Raw genomic sequence first — 20,388 nt, 5'->3', positions numbered from 1 at the left:
TGTGCCTCCTGGAACACGTGAGAACTAAAACGCCCCCTCTTCTGAGTCCCAGGTGCTATGTGAGGTTGGCACCTTTTCTTCTCACTTTTCTTGCTTTTTTTTTTTTTTTTTTGAGATAGAGTTTCACTTGGTCACCCTCAGTAGAGTGCCATGGTGTCTTTAGCTCACAGCAACCTCAAACTCTTGGGCTCAAATGATCCTCTTGCCTCAGCCTCCCAACTAGCTGGGACTACAGGCGTCTGCCACAAGGCTCGGCTATTTTTTGGTTGCAACCGTCATTGTTGTTTGGCTGGATTCATACCCGCCAGCTCAGGTGCACGTGGCTGTCGCCTTAGCTAATTGAGCCACAGGCGCCAAGCCGCTTTTTTTTTTTTTTTTGAGACAGAGTCTCACTTTTGTCACCCTCAGTAGAGTGCTGTGGCATCATAGCTCACAGCAACTTCCAGCTCTTGGGCTTAGGCAATTCTCTTGCCTCAGCCTCCTGATTAGCTGGGACTTCAGGCACCCGCCAGGCCGCAACACCCAGCTATTTTTTTTGTTGTTGCAGTTTGATAGGGGCCAGGTTTGAACCCACCTCCCTCGGTATATGGGGCTGGCACCCTACTCACTGAGCCATAGGTGCCACCCTTTTTTTTCTTTTCTTTTTTTTCAGTTTTTCTATTTTTAGAAGAAACAGGGTCTCACTTTTGGTCAGGCTGGTCTCGAACTCATGAGCTCAGGCAATCCATCCATCTCAGCCTCCCAGGGTGCTAGGATTACAGGAGTGAGCCACCATACCCAACACCCAGCTATTTTTAGAGATGGAGTCTTGCTCTAGCTCAGGCTGGTCTCCACTTGTGCGCTCAGGCAATCCACCCACCTTGGCTTCCCAGAGTGCTGGGATTATAAGCATGAGCCACTGCCGTCTGCCTCACTCACGTTTTCAAAGGCATCCAGAAAAGCCCTGATGAGGCCTGGGAGCTCTGGAGGCCATTCCCATGCCTCTCCTGCACCCCTTTCCCAGTCCCAAAGGAACAGAATGGAGAACAGCAGGCAGGTTGATTCATAGATTTTATCAGCTTTTTCTCCACCCAGTGGTTTCTGCAATGACAAATGAGCCTGTACAACACACACACCGGTTCACTCTTGTTAAAGCTCTGGGGCATGGGAGGGAGCTGGGTGGCCCTGGGCAGGCGTCAGGGCTAGGAGCCAGCAGTGACCAAGACTGGGCCTATGGGTCTCAATATTCAAGGAGGGTCGGGGGAACTGGGGTGAGAGGGCTGCTGAGGGCTGCTGAGGGCTGAGGGCACAGGAGAGCACATCAGCAGTAGCAGGGAGGAGGCAAGGGAGCAGGAGGGTGGTCACAGCCACTGAGAAGGTAGGAGGGTGTGGGACACAGCGCCTGTGTATGTCCATAGACATTTTTTGTAGCAGAGAGCAGACAGACCCAGACTGTGTATAAAAGGGACTGTACAACATTACCTATAATACATTGTTTACATATGATACAAGGCTCTTTCCCTCTTTGGGTTTTAAAAAATAAATTTACAATTCCAGAATTTTGGGTAAAAAATATATACACCCTCAGAGCAGGAGCAGTTGCCACTTTTGCTACTGTTGCTGCTGCTGCCTCTTCAAAAGGGAAAGAGGTGGTGCCAGAAAGGAGGATGAGGCTGTGCCAGGAAACCTCACCCAGTAGCTGCCAGGAGCCCCTGCACCCCTCAGCCCTGGAGGCCTGTGGCAGGAGAAGGAGGGAGCAGAGGTAGTAAAGGCCTTGCCAGAGTCCAATTTTGCCTTTACGGTCTCTGCTGTCCCCACTGTCCCTCTCACCCCACTTTGGGGGGGATACCTGCCCCAGGTACAGAGACACACCCCACCCCAGCTCCATAGGGAGGACAAAAGGGGAGTCAAGACAGGGAGAGGGACAAAGACTATGTCGTTGGTGTCAGACACAAGAGCCAGAAGGGGGATGCCAACTCTCTCCTTAGCAGTGAGATGCCCCAAAAAGCAGGAGTGGCCGCATCCCACTTCACTACAAGGCAGAGGGAGGGTCCTATAGGCAGCTTAGGCCTGTGTTTCCCTGAGCATCTTTCACTCTCTCATCAGAGTTCACCCAGGGACCTTCAGGAGGCCTGAGTGGAGGACTTGCAAGGGCTTTGGGTCACCCCTCCCATTTGCTGCTGCTCCCTGCCCTTAAAGCAGCTTGGCCCACAAGCCTGGGCATGCAGGGCAGCATGAGGAGCTGAGCAGGGAGTGGTGGGGGTGGGGAAGGCACCCTGCATGTCCCAGGGGCAGAGTAGCACCAAACAGAAGGACCCTCCACTGTCCCCCAGCACACACAACAACCCTCTTCAATTACCAGATGCACTCCTGCTCCCTTACAAGGGCACACACACACACACACACACACACAGGGTACTATAATATTCAGGGCAGTATATCCAGAGGTCCCAGCCCTAATCAGGAAGAAGCTGGGCAGGTGGAGAAGACTGCCAAGTCCCTCCCAGAATTCCACTTTGCAAGATGGGAGGGTGAGCAGCTACTTCTTTCCTGCTTGGGAAGAAGCTGGAAACTCCATCTTGGAAACAGACCTGGATGGGAGGAGACAGAGGAAGGACTCTCTGCCCTCTTCCCCAGAGAGGGCAGGAACCAACGAAGTGTGGTTTCAGCTTGAAGGAGTGATAGGGAGAGGACTTCAGCAGGATGAACAGGCTTGTGAGTCCAGCAGTAAGTCCATCCAGCTCTTCTCCGTGGGGTGGGAAGTTGCTCCAGGGGAAAGATGGTGGCAGCAGGTCAGGCAGTCATACAAAGTGCTTGAGTGCCAGGTGCCCAAAGACCCTGGTGGGGGTCTGACCAGAACCTCCCTTTTCACTGACTATTTGCCTCCAGCTTGTAGGATAGCTCAAAGAGGAGGTTCTGATTGTCAATGACCTGGAACTGGCGCACGTAGGCCTTGGTCTGCAGGTGATGAGGGGATGCCTCCATGTCCAGGCCTGGGGAGGAAGAAGAGAGAGGCAGTCAGGTTCCCAGCTTCCTTTCTGCCTCTACACACACACTGGGCAGAGGATAAGGCTATGGACTAGGACAGGTGTTGGGTAGGAGGGTCTCTGGGAGAGCCAAAGAGAGAATGGAGAACTGACAAGTGTGCAGAAATCCATATTGAGCAAGGATTTCTCCCCTGAACCCTCCCACTCAGTCAAAGCTCTACCTGTAATGCTCTCAGAACTCTGGGTACTCACAAAGTGGCCGGCTCCGGTATTTGCGGATTGTCCTCACTTTTTCAGCCACTGAATGCTGGGAGATGACAAGGAATAAGCCCTGAAAAGGGCACAAAAAATGCTCCCTTCTCCTACTTCCCCTCCTCCATTCTACAAATCTATTGGTTTTATTCCCTCCAGTCCTTCTCTGAAGGACCAAAGGAAGGGGTGTTGTGGGGTGCCAGGAGAGGGGGAGGTTGAGTTGCCCCCAAGCTGCCTGCCAGCTTTGCCACCTGTGGGTGGGTTGCCACAGTGATGCCACCAGGGAGACAGTCAAGAGTCTGTTAGGCAAGCTGGGCACCATGGTGGAAGGTTGCTATTTTTAGGGAGGTGACAGGAGAGAGGGGGAGGATGCAGGCCCCGCACTCATGGGACTGGGGGTTGGCAGTGCCACTCACCAGTTTCTCGATATTCACCAAACCATCTACAAGGGTCTTACTCCCCTCATGCAGGAATGTCAGGTCTAGGGGATAAAGAAGGAATCTAATGTAAAGAAAGGCTCAGAGGAGAGGTGCTAAGGGGCAGTGCACCTGAAGACCTTCCCTTCCCACAGAACCCACTCAGTCTGGAGGAAGAATGGACTGAGACTCAGCCCTGGAGCATGGGAAGAGAATGTGAATAGAAGAGCCACAACGTGGGAGTAACTCTCTCACCTTTGAGGATCAGAGGCACGAAGGGAATCACAGGAGGCTTCATTTTAGAGATCACTTCTCGGTAGCTTTTGTGATTCCTGCAGGGGTCCTAGCATTTGCAGAAGAGGGATCAAGGGATAGATGGGCCCACCTTCTACCCAGAAGCCATCCTTTCCCATCCCCCTTCCCAACATACATCCCTACCAAATAGGGGTGTGTGTAAGTGTCTAGCTGGAGTGAGGGGGGGTGGGGACTCGACTGCTTCCCCCTCTCCTCCAGGGAAAACAGGGTAGCAATCCTTCCACCCTTCCCCTCCCAGCATGGTGTAGCAGGGAGGGGTCCCAGGCCTTAAAATCCTTGAAAGGGAAGCTTGAGAAAGAGGGTTTCTGGGAACAGAGGGTTTCTGGGGTATAAATCCAAAGGCAGATGAAAGAGCCAAACACACTCACTGTCAGGTTCTCAAATTTGCGGAACAAGTTCTTGAATTTCCCTGGCAGCTTCTGGGGAGTTTGAAGGAAGGAGAAGGGATATCAGAGTAGAGCTCCTTGGGTTACAGGGAGCTCCTGACTAATCCCAGGTGTTAGAGGGGGAAAGGGCCTGCATGTCTTGGCTGGGGGTGGGAGGAGGCCCTGGAAAGCTGGTGGGTGGGGAAGTAGGGTCAAGGAGCTAGAGATAGTCTAGAGGAATTAATCATTCTGGGACAAGCCAGACCTCTGCTTATGCCGGCGCCATGCACAAAGGTGGCGCCATTGCAGTTTTGGCCAGAGCCAGGCTTGAACCTGTCACCCCTGGTGTAGGGAGCTGGCGCCCTAAAGGTGGCGACATTGAGCGGCCCAGCTCCCACAGCCAAGTTTGCAACCGGGCAGAAGGCTACTTGTCCCACTCAGGCCGGGATCCTGGCTTTCACTAATTTGCACAAAGACAAGGTCCGTTAGCTTAAGTCAAGCTCGGCACCCTGGGGCTGCATGCGCCAGAAGAGGGCGCCTCCTTCCAACCCGCACAAGGACTCCCGGTATACGCTGGCTAGTCCCAGGAGGCCGCAAGGGGGTGAGCCTGGGCTGCCAAGATCCCCAGGTAGGAGAGGGAAAGGTCTCATCACCTCCCAGGTGAGCCGCAGGCGGCTGACGGCGGCGTTGTCCAGCCCCATGACCACAGCATAGAAGGACAGCAGGTCCTGGTTCTGCTTGCAGCTGCGGGGTGGGAGGCGCTGTTAGGGGGCGCTGTCCGTCCCCAGCCGCGGGCCTTTGCGCCCCCTCCCGCTGCCCGCCGCACTCACATGGCCGCGATCTTGATGAACTTCTTGAGCAGCTGCGCGCGCTTGCCCGGGGCCTCGCAGAGCAGCACCTCGGTGGCCACCCAGTGCGTGACCTCGCTGCAGCGCTGCAGCAGCAGTTCCAGGTTGGCCGTCTCCCGGCGGCCGCGCTCCCCGTGGAACACGTAGTCCACGAACTCCAGCTGCACCCGCGGTGCGGAGGGGTGGCCACGGCGCCGGGGCGTGGATGGGAAGGTGGCAGTGCAAGGCCAGGAGGAGGGTAAGGCAGGAGGGTGGGGGCGGAAGGGGTGGCAAATAGAAAAAACGGGGAACAGGACAGGAGGCAACAGAGATGGGCGAGCAAACAGCTAACATTAACAATATTCCACCGTCTATTGAGCATTTATTTACTAGGTGCCAGGCACTTACTCCAAGCTAACTTATCGCCAAGACAACCATCTGGTAGACATTGATGTCACTGCTTTATTTTATTTCTTTAATAATGAATATTTTTTTTAATTATTTTATTTATTTTTTTTTTTTTTGTGGTTTTTGGCCAGGGCTGGGTTTGAACCCACCACCTCCGGCATATGGGACTGGTGCCCTACTCCTTGAGCCACAGGCGCCACCCAATAATGAATATTTTATTTATTTATTTATTTATTTATTTATTTATATTTTAGACAACAGAGTCTCAAGCTGTGGCCCTGGGTAGAGTGCTGTAGCGTCACAGCTCACAGCAACCTCAAACTCTTGGGCTTAAGCTATTCTCTTGCCTCAGCCTCCCAAGTAGCTGGGACTATAGGTGCCTGCCACAATGCCGGGCTATTTTTAGAGAGGAGGTCTTGCTCTTGTTCAGGCTGGTGTCAAACTTGTGAGCTCAGGCAATCCACCCACCTTGGCATCCCAGAGTACTAGGATTACAGGCATGAGCCATTGCCTGGTCTTTTATTTGATTTTTTAAAGGCAGAGCCTCACTGTGTCGCCCTGGGTAGAATGCTGTGGTGTCACAGCTTACAACCACCTCAAACTACTGGGTTGGAGTGATTCTCTTGCCTGCAGCCTCCAGAGTAGCTGAAACCACACCCACTACAACACTCAGCTATTTTTTCTATTTTTAGTAGAGATGGGGGTCTCACTGTAGCTCAGGCTGGTCTCCAACCCTTGAGCTCAAGCAGTCCACCCACCTAGGTCTCCCAGAGTGCTAGGATTATAGGCATGAGCAAATGTGCTGGGTCAATGATGACTATTTTAAAAGTACTAAGCCCGGGTCAGGTTCTGTGTAAGCAGCACTTGGGCCCTGAACCATTCATAGGGTCTCTTTCTTGGGCATTTTTTCAGATGAAGGGACAAAGGCTTAAAGAGGTTATGGCCATGTAGTGCCCAAGGGCATGCTGCAAGTGAGCTTCATAACCAGGACGTTCTGCTGTAAATTCTGTCAAAGGCACATTTCTCCCTCCAGTCCCCAAGCCCAGTGCTTGCCTCAATCCCCACCTCGTGCACACAGCAGAACAGCTCCCAGTGGAAGGCAGTGAGGTGGTTGGCAATGTCTTCAGGCTCCACGCGGTGGATCTCTGTGTCTCCAGGGGAGACCTGGATCTCCTCCGGGAGGGGCACCTGGTGGCAGAAAAGGGCAAAAGGGATGGACTCTTGGTAGCAGGGTGAAGGGCTGCTCACAGCCCTCCCCTCCCCCGCCCTTGCTCTAAGCCAAGGCCTTGCAAAGGAGTTCTCACCAGGGCCTCATAGCTGTCCCTGGTGCAGGCGAACAGGTGGCTGTTGATCCCCAGTGTGGTGAAAACACAGTCCTCAGTCGGCTGAAGAAGGACCTTTTCTGCAGAAGAAGAGCTGCTCAGCCTCAGCTTCAGACACCTGCACCCTCACCCCTGCCCACCCCCACCAGGCACTGTCACTGTCCTCTCCAGAAACTCCTAACCCCACAATGGCACATAGACTAACAGGACCCATCACCAGTTCATGCCGTATTTACCTGAAATTTGTCAAATGATGATTACTTTGGCATTTATAATCTCTTTTTATTCCGCCCCCCCCCAAACATTCTTTCACAGCTTTTCTCTTTTTCTATCATCCCTATATTGGAAAGGCAGAATTTTTTCCCATCTTTGAGGAAAATAAGGCTGTTCCTACATAACTGGCTTTCTGCCTTCTCACTGGGATTAGTGACCCACTCTGTGTCTTTCGCATGAAAAATACAGCATCTTTAGATGCTCAATGAGGCTAAAGGACCAAAACATAATCCAAGATGGGTGAGGAGGCACCTAGATCTCAACCTAGGAATTGTGGACCAGTGCTTCCCAAATTTTAATGTGCATAGGAATCCCCAGGGGTCTTGCTCAGATGCCAATTCTGATCCAGCAGGTCTGGGTTGGGATCTCAGATGCTGTTTTGTATATTTTTTAATTGTTTTTCTTTCTCTCTCTTTTTTTTTTTTTTCTTTAGAGAGGAAGTCTCACTATGTTGCCAGGCTAGAGTGCAGTGGCTAGTCACAGGTGTGATTATAACGCACCACAGCCTTGAACTCCTGGGTTCAAGTGATGCTCCTGCCTCAGCCTCCCCAGGTGGGTGGGACTACAGGACTACTGGCTGCAGATGCATTTTTAACAAGCTCTCAGGTAATGCACATGAGGTTTGGTCACCATACTTTGAGAAGCAAGGGCCTAGAATTCAGTCTTTACCCCTGCCCCAGGGCAATGAGCTTGTGATTTCCTCTTCAGGCCATTCAGCCCAATTCTTCCTGACCCTCACCTCCAGAGGAGGCCACAGCTACCAGGATGAGGGATTCCTCACGCCCTGCAGGCTCCTCTGAATACTGCAGTTTCTCCGTCACAGAGCCCAAAATGTCCTGCACAGATGCTGAAAGGCGGCTGCGTATAGTCACATAGGAGTGGTCAGGCATGTAGACCCGGCAGAAGACTGGACAGAGACAGAAAGCAGCTTTTCAACAGAGGGCAGAGTGGCAGAGCCCCGCTGTTCCCCACCAGGGGCTGACCTCTGATGAAGGTGCTATGAAAGGGAGACTGCACTGCTCCAGATGCAGGGACCCCCCCACCTGTCCTCCTGACCTACTCAGGATGCCCCACCTTTCCTAAATGCCCGCACTCACTCTCATCGGAGCCCCGGAAGGCCACTCGAGTCTGCAGGCAAGAGTCTATCCGGCGGAAGTGGCGGAAGAGTGGCTTCACCTGTTTGCAGGGTGGCTGGTTTTCCTCTGGAATCCTGGCATGGACACAGCTGGGCGTCAGCAAGCCCTGCCAGGCATATGGAGCACCAAGCAGGCAACATCAAGCAGGAATATCAGAATTGGGTCAAGGATGCACCAGCAACAGTTTCAGGAGGTGGTTAAGAGGGCCAGAAGAGAGGACAATGATCAGCATGAAACAACTTTCTAAGTAACCCATATCAAAAGCCACCTTTTCCATGAATTCTTCTCTGACCCACCCCATTCACAAGGAAAGGTCACTTCCTTGCCTCCACTGCTGTAGAACATTGGGATAATACTTATTCGTGTTCACATCTTATCTCTTCCATAAGATCAAGAGCTTTTGAGGACAGAGATTGGTTCTTACTGATTTTTTTTCCATCCTCCAGGGCCTAGCATACTGCTTGGCACATGGTGGGTAGTAGGTCATCAGCTGTTTGCTGAATTTTGCCAACAACAATTTCACAGTCTGGGAGGGAGACAGACATGCATACAGCTACTTCTATCACTAGGCAGGAGGTGTCAGTGATATAACAAAGGTACTAGGACAGTTATGTTAGTCTGCACGATATGGAGAAAGCTACTCCTCCAGAAAGGAGGACCTGGAAGTTTTCTTTTTTTTTTTGTAGAGACAGAGTCTCACTTTATTGCCCTCGGTACAGTGCCGTGGCCTCGCACAGCTCACAGCAACCTCCAACTCCTGGGTTTAGGCGATTCTCCTGCCTCAGCCTCCCGAGTAGCTGGGACTACAGGCACCCGCCACAATGCCCGGCTAGACCTGGAAGTTTTCATTGAGAAGATGGCATTTGACCTTGGCCTTGGAGGACAATAGGAAGAGAAGAGGGTAGAAGAAGGGCATTCAGGGTGGACAGAGTAACTGACAAGAGGAAGTTTTCTGGAAAGCAAAGGAATTGAGAGAATGGTGGGGCGTGTGGGCATGTCATGGGTGGAGAGGGACATAGGAGATGAGATGGCAAATGACAGCAGAAGGCAGAAAGGGAAGGGTGTTGAATGCTATGCGGGGATGTTTAACTCTGCTTTGGAGGTAGCAAGGAGCATGGATGCTGATGGCATCATTTCTGGAAGTTTGAAAGATCTCACTGGTGTCAGCATAGAGAAGGGAGGGAAGGAAGAGAAAGCCACAGGACCACAAGCTGAAGCCTTGGATAGAGGCTGTAGCAATAACCCAGGTGAGAGATAATGAGCCCAAATAAGGTGGTGGTAGGAAAGAGAGGAAAGAAATGGAAAGAGTGGAAGGGATAGATGGCTGACTGGATGGATGGACAGATGGGTGGACGCAGTAGTGTCCTGAAGCTGGTTCACATTGGCTCATGGGAACAGACTGTTAACATTTTTGGGAATTTTGCCAACTGGCTTTTAAACAACCATGACAAAATATATATAAACAACATATATATGTACATACATACATAAATGCATGTTTTATAAACTCATCATCAAATAAATTTACAAAAAAGTAGTTTCCTAATTCTTCTTTTTTTTTAGAGATAAGAATCTTTGTCGCCCTCAGTAGAGTGCTGTGGCATCACAACTCACAGCAACCTCCAGCTCTTGGGGTTTAGGCAATTCTCTTGCCTCAGTGCCGAGTAGCTGGGACTACAGGTGCCCGCTATAATGTCCACGCTATTTTTTTGTTGCAGTTTGCCTGGGGCCAGGTTTGAACCTGCCACCCTCAGTATATGGAGCTGGCACCCTACTCACTGAGCCACAGGCGCCACCCCATCTTTTTTTTTTTTTTTTTGAGACAGAGTCTCACTTTGTCGCCCTTAGAGAGTTCCATGGCATCACAGTTCATAGCAACCTCAAACTCTTGGGCTTAAGTGATTCTCTTGCCTCAACCTCCCGAGTAGCTGGGACTACAGGCACCTGCCACAATGCCCGGCTATTTTTATTTTAATTAATTTATTTGTTTATTTTGGAGATAGAGTCTCACTTTGTTGCCCTTGGTAGAGTGCCTGTTGTCACAGCTCACAGCAACCTCCAACTCTTGGGCTCAAGCGATTCTCTTGCCTCAGCTTCCCAAGTAGCTGGGACTACAGGCACCTGCCACATGCCCAGCTATTTTTAGAGACGAGGTCTCGCTCTGGTTCAGGCTGCTCTCGAACCTGTGAGCTCAGGCAATCCACCCGCTTTGGCCTCCCAGAGTGCTAGGATTACAGGCACGAGTCACCACGCCCAGCCTCTTTTCCTAATTCTTTTCCTACATTTTACAATTACCTGTGTTCCTAAGGCTATATACATCTACTGTATTTATATGGTGGAAACACTACAACATGGCTTGCTTCTGCACATCTCTTCCCAACTCTGCATTCAGTGATGTCATAATCACCCACACAGAGAGAATTTATACCAGGGGAATCAGCAAAAGCTACAAATCAGGGCTCTGGTTGTTAATTATTTATCAGTACAACACTGAACTGACAGACAAATAAATGGCAGAATGGACAAAAGACAGATTGGATACAGTACTTTATGCTACTCTCCAGTAAGAGAAAAGAGCTGAAATAAAACCATATTGGAGCCAAAAGGCCAGAGGGAGCTCCCCTCCCCCATAATAGAGGAACCCAAGGGGATCTCTTTCCTGTCCCCTTCCCCAACTCATTCCCTCTCACTTTAGCTCCACTGTTTCCACAAGCTGGTGCAGCCTCAGAGTGTCCTCCCGGAGATCCTGGTAAAGGGATTCATCCTTCATAATTAGTAGGTACAGATCCTGGGGAGAGAAGTACAGAGAACATGAAGGCAGGGTTCTCATCTCAAGGATCACTCTCTGACTCTCTGCAAGGGCTGGGGCAACGTCTTCAAGCCTTTGAGCACAGAAAAGCCATGTAAGCTAAGGTCCACTGGCATCTTTTCCTTCCACATTTCCAGCTTGAAGCATATGGCTCTTTCAAAGGGCTCCCCTCCAGAGCAAACAGCCTGCTCACCCCCCTCCTTTTGCCCCAGGCCCACCTTGATGATGTGGCCGGCCCCCTCTTCCTCCTGCAGCAGCCCCTGGTAGGTGTCCAAGAAATGGAGAAGCATGGCTAGACAGGCCTGCTTCCGGCCCAGCCCCTCAGGGCCCTCCATGCTCCCTGCCTGAACAAAGCTGACCCCTAAGTTAAGAAAAATCCCTGGGCAGGCAGATCTGAGGAATAGAGAATAAATATTAGAGGCTAAATTACTCCCAAATATTCTCTGGATTTGGGACCAGAAAGAAAGGAGGTTCAGGGGTCCTAGAGCCAAGACCTGCCCATGACCTAGCCCAAGGTTTTGCTTAGAGTAGCTAATAGTGACACCTGCTTGACCACATCCAGCTCCTATTTATTTGATTTTCACTCAAGGATACCCTGTCCGGACTCATCTAACTTCTGGCCAGCCCAGGGTTTATAGCTCACAGCACAGCCCATAAAGGCCAATGGTACTCAGCAAAGTGCCTGACTATTCCTAATTGTAAAGCCTGATGATTCTAAGAGAGCCTATGAAATTCTATTCAGTGGCCTGACATTTACAATTAGGTCCTAAAATAACTCTGTGGGAGGGCCAATGCTTACATGAGACCCTATGAATAGCCCAGCCAGTGGCTTGTATCTAGCAGACCCTCCTGAAGTACAGCCATGGCCTAATGTTTACATCAGACCCTGTAATAACTCACTGGGCAACCAGATATTTAGAGCAATAATTCAGTGTGTGGGGGGCACCCTTAATAGAATAATAACACCTTACATTTGTACAGGGCTCTGCAGTCTCCAAAGTACTCCCACAACTGCTATCGGATTGATCTTCACAGCAGCCCCGTAGGTAGGAAGGGCAGGTGCTATTTACCTCCATTTTATAGAAGAGGAAACTGAGGCCCAGGAGGTTAGGTGATCTGCCCAAGGTCCACAGCTGGTAAGCAGAAAAGCCGGGACCGAAACCCAGGTGTGTTTTCTAGGTGAGAGCTCAGGCTCTGACATTGTGTGTGGGATGGAGGGAGTGGCTTGCTTTTGACCTCTCCTTTTACAAGCTGCACAAAAGGATATTACTGGTGTAGCTCCTGCAGAAATTTCTCGGTGGGGAGGAAGAGAGAATGGGTGAGGACGATGTCATCCAGCAGGCTATCTGCAGAGATCAGCGGGTGTCACACATGTCAGAAGAGCACTTCCCGAACTGACTGGAAATTCAGTCCCTCCCTCTATTACCCCTGAGGGCCGGTTCTCTTTAGCCAGGCTGGAGCCCCAGCCACCTGCCCCATCATGCTCTGCACACGTGCACACTGTGTAAAGGTTCTGGGCAGCCGCTGCGGGGGTGAGGGGGTGGCAGCTGCCAAGGCAGCTGAAGGGAAGAGGGGGGCGTGCCTCTGATGGCCATGTGCACTTCTCAGTGTATGTGGGATGTTGTCAGATAATACTAATTTTGACATCTGCCTGAAAAAAGAAGTAGCCACAGGGTCTCCAGATGAAGAGGACTTCCAAACCCAGAGGTTAGCATCAGTGTGTGTGTATCCCTCCTCCCCTCCCCACTCTGCCTAACAGCTTTGAGTTTCAACTAGGCAGGTGGGAACCAGCCCCATTAAAAGGAAGAGAGAGAGACTGCCATCTCTTTGATCCCAGAGCCTTTAAATAGAAACTGTGTCCTTTGGGTGCCCAGAGACATAAGGGTTAATGATGGAAGGGTGAAGAGGAGTGGCTCCTCTCACCACCCTTTTCCCCTCCACACCCCCCCTGTCTGGGCCTGGCTCAGCCAGTCAGCCAGGTACAAGGTCGCCCTGACTTGCAGCCAGCCCTGGGGTGGGGCAGGGCCACCTGGCACACACAAACAGGCAAGGTGCAGAGAAGGAGCCAGGTGTCCTCCCTGGGACAGGTTAAGGCCAGGTCCCCAGGCACTGCCCCAGGACAAAACCAAGGCTTCTGATGGCCCTTGGCTAGTCATTCCCTGGTAGTCAATTCTAACCATGAAGGCAGAGGAGAACCAATACAAGATCATCCACTTCTGGTGGCGCCTGTGGCTCAGTGAGTAGGGCGCCGGCCCCATATGCCGAGGGTGGCGGGTTCAAAACCAGCCCCGGCCAAACTGCATCCAAAAAATAGCCGGGCGTTGTGGCGGGCGCCTATAGTCCCAGCTGCTTAGGAGGCTGAGGCAGGAGAATCGCGTAAACCCAAGAGTTAGAGGTTGCTGTGAGCCATGTGACGCCACGGCACTCTACCCGAGGGCGGTACAGCGAGACTCTGTCTCTACAAAAAAAAAAAAAAAAGATTATCCACTTCAACTATTTCACTTCAGAGAAACTGAGGCCCAGAGCTGGGAGGAATTTGCCTGGAGCTGGAATAAGAACCCATAATCCTAAGTGTTTGTTCATTTCTCAATTTGCCTGAGGTAAGCAGAGTGTCAGGGTAGAATCTAGTGGTCCAATGGAGCTGCTTAGACATTTAAGAGGCTTTGGTTAGGTTTAGAGTACCTTCTGTAAGTTCCCTCTTCCCACACATGCTGGGAAGAAACTGAGACCACTTAAGAATATTGGTTACTTTATAGAATGTCAGAGTGGTAGGTTAAGCTGATTCTCATTCACTCTGAGACTAGTTTGGAGTTTCCCAAACTAGTTTCTCTAGGGATCTAACCTATAATATGTGTGACAATAAATTTAAGAGTCTTACTCCAGGGAAGACTGAGCAGAGTGTGTGGTACCAGGCCCTCGTGGAAGAGGAAAGATAGTTTTTCCTTTCTCCTCTCTGCCCAGTTACTCTGTTTTTTGTTTGTTTGTTTTTGTTTTTGTTTTTTTTTGAGACAGAGTCTTACTCTGTCACCCTCAGTAGAGTGCTATGGCGTCACAGCTCACAGCAACCTCAAACTCTTGGGCTCAAGTGATGCTCTTGCCTCAGCCTCCCAAGTAGCTGCCACTACGGGGCACCTGCCACAATGCCCGGCTATTTTTAGAGACAGTCTTGCTCTTGCTCAGCTGGTCTCGAACCCGTGAGCTCAGGCAAATAACCTACTTCGGCCTCCCAGAGTGCTAGGATTACAGGGCGTGATCCACTGGGCCTGGTCTTCTGTTGTGTTCTTAAAGTGAGTCAGAGAGACCCCAGCCCTGATCCTCAGCTCCAGGGATGGGGACAAGGAATAGAGATGCCTGACATCCTGCCTAGACTCTTTCTCTCACAGGAAAGCTAAGCCAGAGCAAAGGAAGAGGAACAGGGGCAGAGTGGGGGAGATGCTGGCATAGGGGCTAAAGTTTGGCATCTGGCTCTTTCCAGGCAGGCTGTGGTCCAATGCACAGCCTCCCCAGGGAATGTGCCATAGAGACACAGGGTGTGCAGTGTAGGTGGGAAGTTATGGTTAGGAGAGCTGTGTGTGTCTGAGATTTTTCTAATTAAATCCAAAAGGTGTCAGCTCCCCAGGGCAACTACAGCCTGAGCCAAAAGAGAGGACTCAGGTCTTGAGAAAAATCTAGGGAAGTGGAACCCCACTTCCCACACCTAGGTTGGGGTTCCCTGTGAGGGCTGAGAGCAAAGTGTGAAAGCCCCTATCATTATGGCCTCAGCAAGGGCTCCCAAACCTCAGACCTTCCTGGGCTTAGTGTAATGCCTACAGCCAGACCTAAAGAACCTACAGCTTCTACCTCAGCCACTAACCAGCAACTTGGGGTCTCAGTTTCCTCAAAGTCTGCTTAGTAGGGATACCACTGGGGAGTGGTGAAACACTACCATCATTTAGGGAATAAGCATCATTTAGGGTGTGGTTATTATTTTTTAAAGAGGTGGTGTGCTTAGGCCTGCCACCGGAAGGGTGGAAGCTAGAGAGGCTCAGACACCCCTAGATACTGCAGGGCCCCCATGCCTGCCCAGCCACCCCTCCCCTCACAGACACTTTCCCCAAGCAGAATGCTATCCCCCCACTAAACTGCTAAGGACATGCATCCTTTTGCTCAATCCCAAAAGGCAGCGCGTGGACCCTGAGTAGGCCATCCTGTAATTTGGGGGCTTCTAAACAGAATCAGGGACCCCGTCAAGGTTTTCAGGGCTTGGGCACCTCTGGAGTGTGCTGGGTAGCTTCCATCTTAGTGTGTCAGGCCCTAATTTGAGGCCACAGGAGGAGGAAGTCAAGATCAGGGACCTATGGTAGTCTGTGGCTAAAATGTCCAGGGGAAAGGAAGGGTGGCTTAAGGAGAGAGAGGGGCTCAGCTTCTTCTCCAGCCATTGGTGAGGCTGCTACAGGGAGGAAGGCGGGCACTGCCACTTCTCTTCCAATGGGGGTTCTGTCCTCAGCTAGGCCTTTACCCGCTTCGGGGGACCATTCGACCCCACACCCTGATCCCAGCACAGCACCACCCCCACTCTCCAAGGGCACCCCCTGCTCCAGGATGGATGAGCCCGCAGGCTCCTTACCTGAGGCGGCGCTGTCCCTGGTGGCCCCTCCGGCCAGCCTCTCCAAAACCCGGTTCAGAAGATGCTCCGGCCGCTCGGGGGCGCCCAGGGGGGCCCAGGGCGGCGAAGTCAAGGGCTCGCCCGGGGACAGCTCGTCTGAGGAGTATGAGGAAGGGGAGCGCAGGGGACCCCCTCCACCCAGTGGCCCGGGTCCTGGCACCTCCTCCAGCTGCAGCCAGCAGGGTCCCCCACTGCCCGGCTCCTCTTCGACCCCCGCCAGCTCTCCCCCTTCCTCCTCAGGGGGCGGCTCCAGCCCCGGCTCCGCAGGGGGCTCCCGGAGGAAAGCTGGGAGCAGCAGTCGAGACACGCTCTGACGCCGCTGCAACGGCCGCGGTCCCCCGCCTGGACCGCCGCCCCCGCCAGGTCCCCCACCCCCTCCAGGCCCGCTGCAGCTCCCCAGACCCCCGCCTGGACCTCCGGCCACCGTTCGGCCGGCCAGCTGAGACGTCTGTTTCTTTAGAAATTTCTCCAGTGGCTTCATGCCCCCCCCGCCCCTCTCCTAGGGGCCGCCGGGGGACCCAGGTGTCCCTGGCGCGGGCGGGGGGGGCGGGGACACGATGCTCAGAGTCGGAGCAGAGCGAAGGGCCGTGCCAGGCGCCGGACTGGGGGCCAGAGGTGCCCAAGACTCGCTGGCCAGAGTCCTGTGGCCAGTGGCCGAGGGAGGTGCCAGAGAGAAGGAGTGCCCGCTCTCAGCAGTCCCCCATGCCGGCTGCAGCCGGCACGCGGCCCAAAGGGTGGGCAGTGGTAGGACCGGTGCCCCTGGTTCTGCGCTCCTGGGCCGGGCTGCGGCGGCAGAGGCAGCGGGTGGAGTGCAAGGCTGAGAGGACGCGGCGGCGGCGGCAGCGGCGGCGGCGGCGGCTGCGCTCCTGGCCAGGGGGAAGGTAGCAGAACTGAGACCGCGCCCCCTCCTCCAGTCCCCGCCCAGTCTCCGCCCCTACCCTTCCTGGCCCGGCCGCCGGGCCGCGCAGAGCTTGAACTTAGGGCCCTGGGGCTGACCTCGAGGGTAACAGTCAGGTTCGTGGGTCAGAGCAGACGCAGAAATTAAGGGCAAAGGTGAGGTAGCGATATACCAATGGAGAGGGATTCCTGGCTCAGGGGATTCTTGGGTCTCTTAGTATCATTTCAAATAATCAGAACACGTCTGTGACCTGCACACCTTGACTCACCTGTGTACCCAGGTAAAGCCTACAAAGATTGCTGAAACCCGAGTGTGCCCTTCGCCATACTCACAGGAGCAGGTCTTTATTTTCCTTCTGTGCGAAGGGCTGGGAAGGCCTTTTGGATGGATTTGTATTGGCACTGGAGGTGGCACCCATCTACCCTCTCTGGTAGGGCACAATAGGTGGTGTGGGCCTGGCCTCTAAGGCAGGTACTGGCAGGCAGATAGGAGCCAGGCAAGGAGCAGCAGGTTGTGGCAGGTCTAGTTGGGGTAAGGAGGAGATAGTAGGCAGAGGGAGGAGACAAGGGGCACAGGGGCACCTGATCCCTGCTGGCAGTCGAAGGAAGCAGGGCCAGGGAGACAGGTGACAAGTCTCAGAACTGCCAACTAACATCATCAAGTATAGAACCGAGAGCATAGATACCCATGGAGCGGGAAGAGTGGTGCCAAATTAGCACTCTAAATAATCCTTATTCCTGATGTGTATGCCAGGAGCATTCTGCCCTTCAGAGTACACTGCCCTAGGAAGAGCAGGGGTATAAAGGCATCTGCAGTGTGAGCACATCTAGGTTAGGCTCACAGGTGAGGAGAGTGGCATCTGGTTCCAGACAGGTTGAGGCTCCATGGACAATGCCCCACCCCTGTTTACTGTGCACCAGCCAGGCAGGGGTAGGAATGCTAATGGCTGGGAGTGGTGGTAAAACTGAACAGGTTGTGGGCGGCGCCTGTGGCTCAGTGAGTAGGGCGCCGGCCCCATATACCGAGGGTGGCGGGTTCAAACCCAGCCCCGGCCAAACTGCAACAAAAAAATAGCCGGGCGTTGTGGTGGGCGCCTGTAGTCCCAGCTGCTCGGGAGGCTGAGGCAAGAGAATCGCGTAAGCCCAAGAGTTAGAGGTTGCTGTGAGCCATGTGACGCCAAGGCACTCTACCTGAGGGAGGTACAGTGAGACTCTGTCTCTACAAAAAAAAAAAAAAAAGAAAAACTGAACAGGTTGTGTACTACATACATGTCGCTGTATGTGTGTATCTAGTTTCACGTGTGCTAGAGCATGTGTTCACAGGAATAAAAATTTGCACACCCATCTGTTTGTGGATTTGGAAAAGGAACAGTAAAAAGAAGAGAGCACAATTTTGTCTAACGAGCTAGATTTAGAGGTCTGAGTATCAGCTCCCCATGCTCCCTTTATTGGATACCCCAATATCCTCAGGGTTGAAAGCAGAAACTGGCTGGGGTGGCTTGGAGCTCCCCAGGTAGCATTTTATGAACCGAAGAGAAAGAGGGGAGGGCGGGCGTCTCTCCCAACACATGCCACAGTTACCAGATTAAGCCGGTTGCCTTGGTAACCTCCTCTCTGGGCAGGATTTGGGATTGTTGGTTAGAAAGGGTGAAGAATTGGGGAGTGTGATGGGCGTGGGGACTAGAAATAAAAGTGATGAGACTTTTAGAAACTAGAAGATTAGGGAACCAGACCTGAGGACATGTCCAACTACTCAAGGGTATCAGGTCGAGATTAAAGACCTTAGATCAGGGAAGGAAGTCAGCATCATATGATGGTCCTCCTAAAGCAACAGTGGTTTTCATCCTGACTGCACACTGGCATTACACAGAGAAGCTTTTCAGAAATACTGATGCCCAGGCCACACTCTAATTAAATCAGATTTCTGAGGCTTATGGTATTTTTGAAAAGCTTCCCAGGTGATTCAACTAGCCAGGGAAGAAAATCACTGCCGGAGTGCGACAACTCAAGTGAGCTGTAGATACTGGGAGATGACTTTGGAATTTCAAGTCCCTGCTGTTCTAAGGCCTGTGTGCTGATCCTGAAGGGAGAAGGGTTGGGTTGGCAGGGAACCCACACTCTTATCATTTAAGAAATAAAGGAGGAAGACTGACTGGTATGAATAATAAATATATGGAGATGGGGGCCAAAAAGCTTTGAGTGCCCAGCCCACGAGCTTCAAGCATGGGACCGGGCAGGGCTACCTAAGGCTGATCTGTCTGTCCCTTACATTCCCCTTCTTTCTGCCCACTAAGAGGCAGGCTGGGAGGGCAGAGAGAACCTGGGGGCTTTGCTGAGCTTGAGTTTCTTCTCACTGAGCTGGTTACCAGGGCAACAGAGAGCAATGGGATCTAACTGCAGGACTGGGGAAGCAAAAGGCAGGGGTGAGGGGGAAGCATCTTACTCTTTCTCTTGCCAGTAACCCACCCCCGAAGCTGGTTGGCATTCTTTGTATAACCCCAGGAGACCAGGACTATAGTTACCCATCACCCTGTGGGGAAGGAGAAGCAAACTGACATGACTTAAAGAGGAATTAGGGATGGGGGTCAGAAAAGCCTTGGTCCTCTGGCTATAGCAGCAGCACAGAAAGGTACAGTGGGGAGTCCCAACTGTCATTTTAAGATGCACCTTGATGCCATCCCTCCAGTGTATGGATTTGGCAATACCAAGAACAAATGCTGGGTTTCAGGCCACATTACACTCAGTTGTTTTCCCACACCAGAAATATCCTCTACAGCAAACTTCTATCTCACTCAGGACCTGGAGGTAAGTCAATTCAAAGGTGAGAATTGCCCTGTAAGCATCAGAGGTCAAGTGGCCTGGGTAAAATGAAGCATGAACCACAGCTGATAGCCTTTTAATTTTCCTTCCTCTCACCTGTACTAAGGTGAACAGGAGATTCTTCCTTAGACAGTGGTCCTTAATACTTTGGTGTCAGGGTCTTTACTTTTGTTCTTTTATGTTTTCTTTAGTTCTTTTTTTGCCTTTTTTTTGTTTTTGAAACGAGTCTCTGTTGCCCAGGCTTAAGACTGCGATGGCATCAACCTCGCTTCCAGCAACCTCAAACTCCTAGGTTTGAAAGATCCTCCTGCTTCAGCCCCCTGACTACCTGGAACTATAGCACCCTCCGCAATGTCCAGCTAATTTTTCTATCTTTAGTACAGATGGGGTCTCACTCTTGCTCAGGCTGTTCTCAAACTCCTGAGCTCACGGGATCCTCCCACCTTGACCTACTAGAGTGCTAGGATTACAGGCTTGAGTCACTGCACCCAGCCTAAGTCTTTACTTTTAAAGAGACCTATCTGCACCTTTCCTCTTGTCTAGGCCTTGGTACATAGTTATACTGACATTTAATGACACATTACCTTGGGTAGCTTACTTGCCAAACACAAAGGCATAAGGCACACTGGATGTTCACATGGATAAGCACTATCTCATTCGTTTTTCTGTCCCTGACATTTCCAATCCCAATGGATTATGTGAAACCCTGGTGTCTTTGTGGCAATAAAATTACATATGGGGAATACAAAGTGGTCCCTAACCTCTGTGGCCTTCCATTGCACAAATCTGAGCTGGCACAAGTAATAACTGTAACCTCATGGGGGTAATTATGGAGTTCTTTTCTCTCCCTCCTTTCCTCCCAAATCAGGACTCACATTTGTCTACCAGTGGGATGTTAAAAAAAAAAAAAAAAAGACTCAAAACACTGGCAAGGAAA

General features: G+C 52.0%; 1 protein-coding gene and 1 long non-coding RNA gene across 3 annotated transcripts; one reads left to right on the top strand and one right to left on the bottom strand.

Moving 5' to 3' along the window:
- Positions 1–1,037: 1,037 nt before the first annotated feature.
- LOC128570652 (rap guanine nucleotide exchange factor-like 1) lies at positions 1,038–16,577 on the bottom strand. Of its 2 annotated transcripts, none has more exons than XM_053570025.1 (15): positions 15,696–16,577; positions 12,347–12,435; positions 11,308–11,433; positions 10,971–11,068; positions 8,242–8,354; positions 7,884–8,051; positions 6,854–6,951; positions 6,615–6,737; positions 5,145–5,323; positions 4,968–5,058; positions 4,318–4,368; positions 3,890–3,977; positions 3,635–3,699; positions 3,219–3,273; positions 1,038–2,972 (listed from the first exon to the last, which is right to left on the bottom strand). In XM_053570025.1, the coding sequence occupies exons 3-15, from the start codon at positions 11,422–11,424 to the stop codon at positions 2,848–2,850; spliced, it is 1,371 nt and encodes a 456-aa protein (XP_053426000.1). In that variant the 5' UTR covers positions 11,425–11,433; positions 12,347–12,435; positions 15,696–16,577; the 3' UTR covers positions 1,038–2,847. The 2 variants fall into 2 exon arrangements, with proteins under 2 accessions (XP_053426000.1, XP_053425999.1); XM_053570024.1 differs by having other exon boundaries at positions 6,603–6,737; positions 15,696–15,835.
- Positions 5,263–7,983, top strand: LOC128570653 (uncharacterized). Its single transcript, XR_008375601.1, has 3 exons — positions 5,263–5,400; positions 7,578–7,750; positions 7,853–7,983. It is a non-coding gene; the product is annotated as an uncharacterized LOC128570653 (long non-coding RNA).
- Positions 16,578–20,388: the final 3,811 nt, after the last annotated feature.

The sequence above is a fragment of the Nycticebus coucang genome, chromosome 18, assembly GCF_027406575.1.
Source record: "Nycticebus coucang isolate mNycCou1 chromosome 18, mNycCou1.pri, whole genome shotgun sequence".
NCBI lineage: Eukaryota > Metazoa > Chordata > Mammalia > Primates > Lorisidae > Nycticebus > Nycticebus coucang.
Note: the sequence above shows the minus strand (reverse complement) of the source record. Positions and strands in the feature narration are given on the sequence as shown.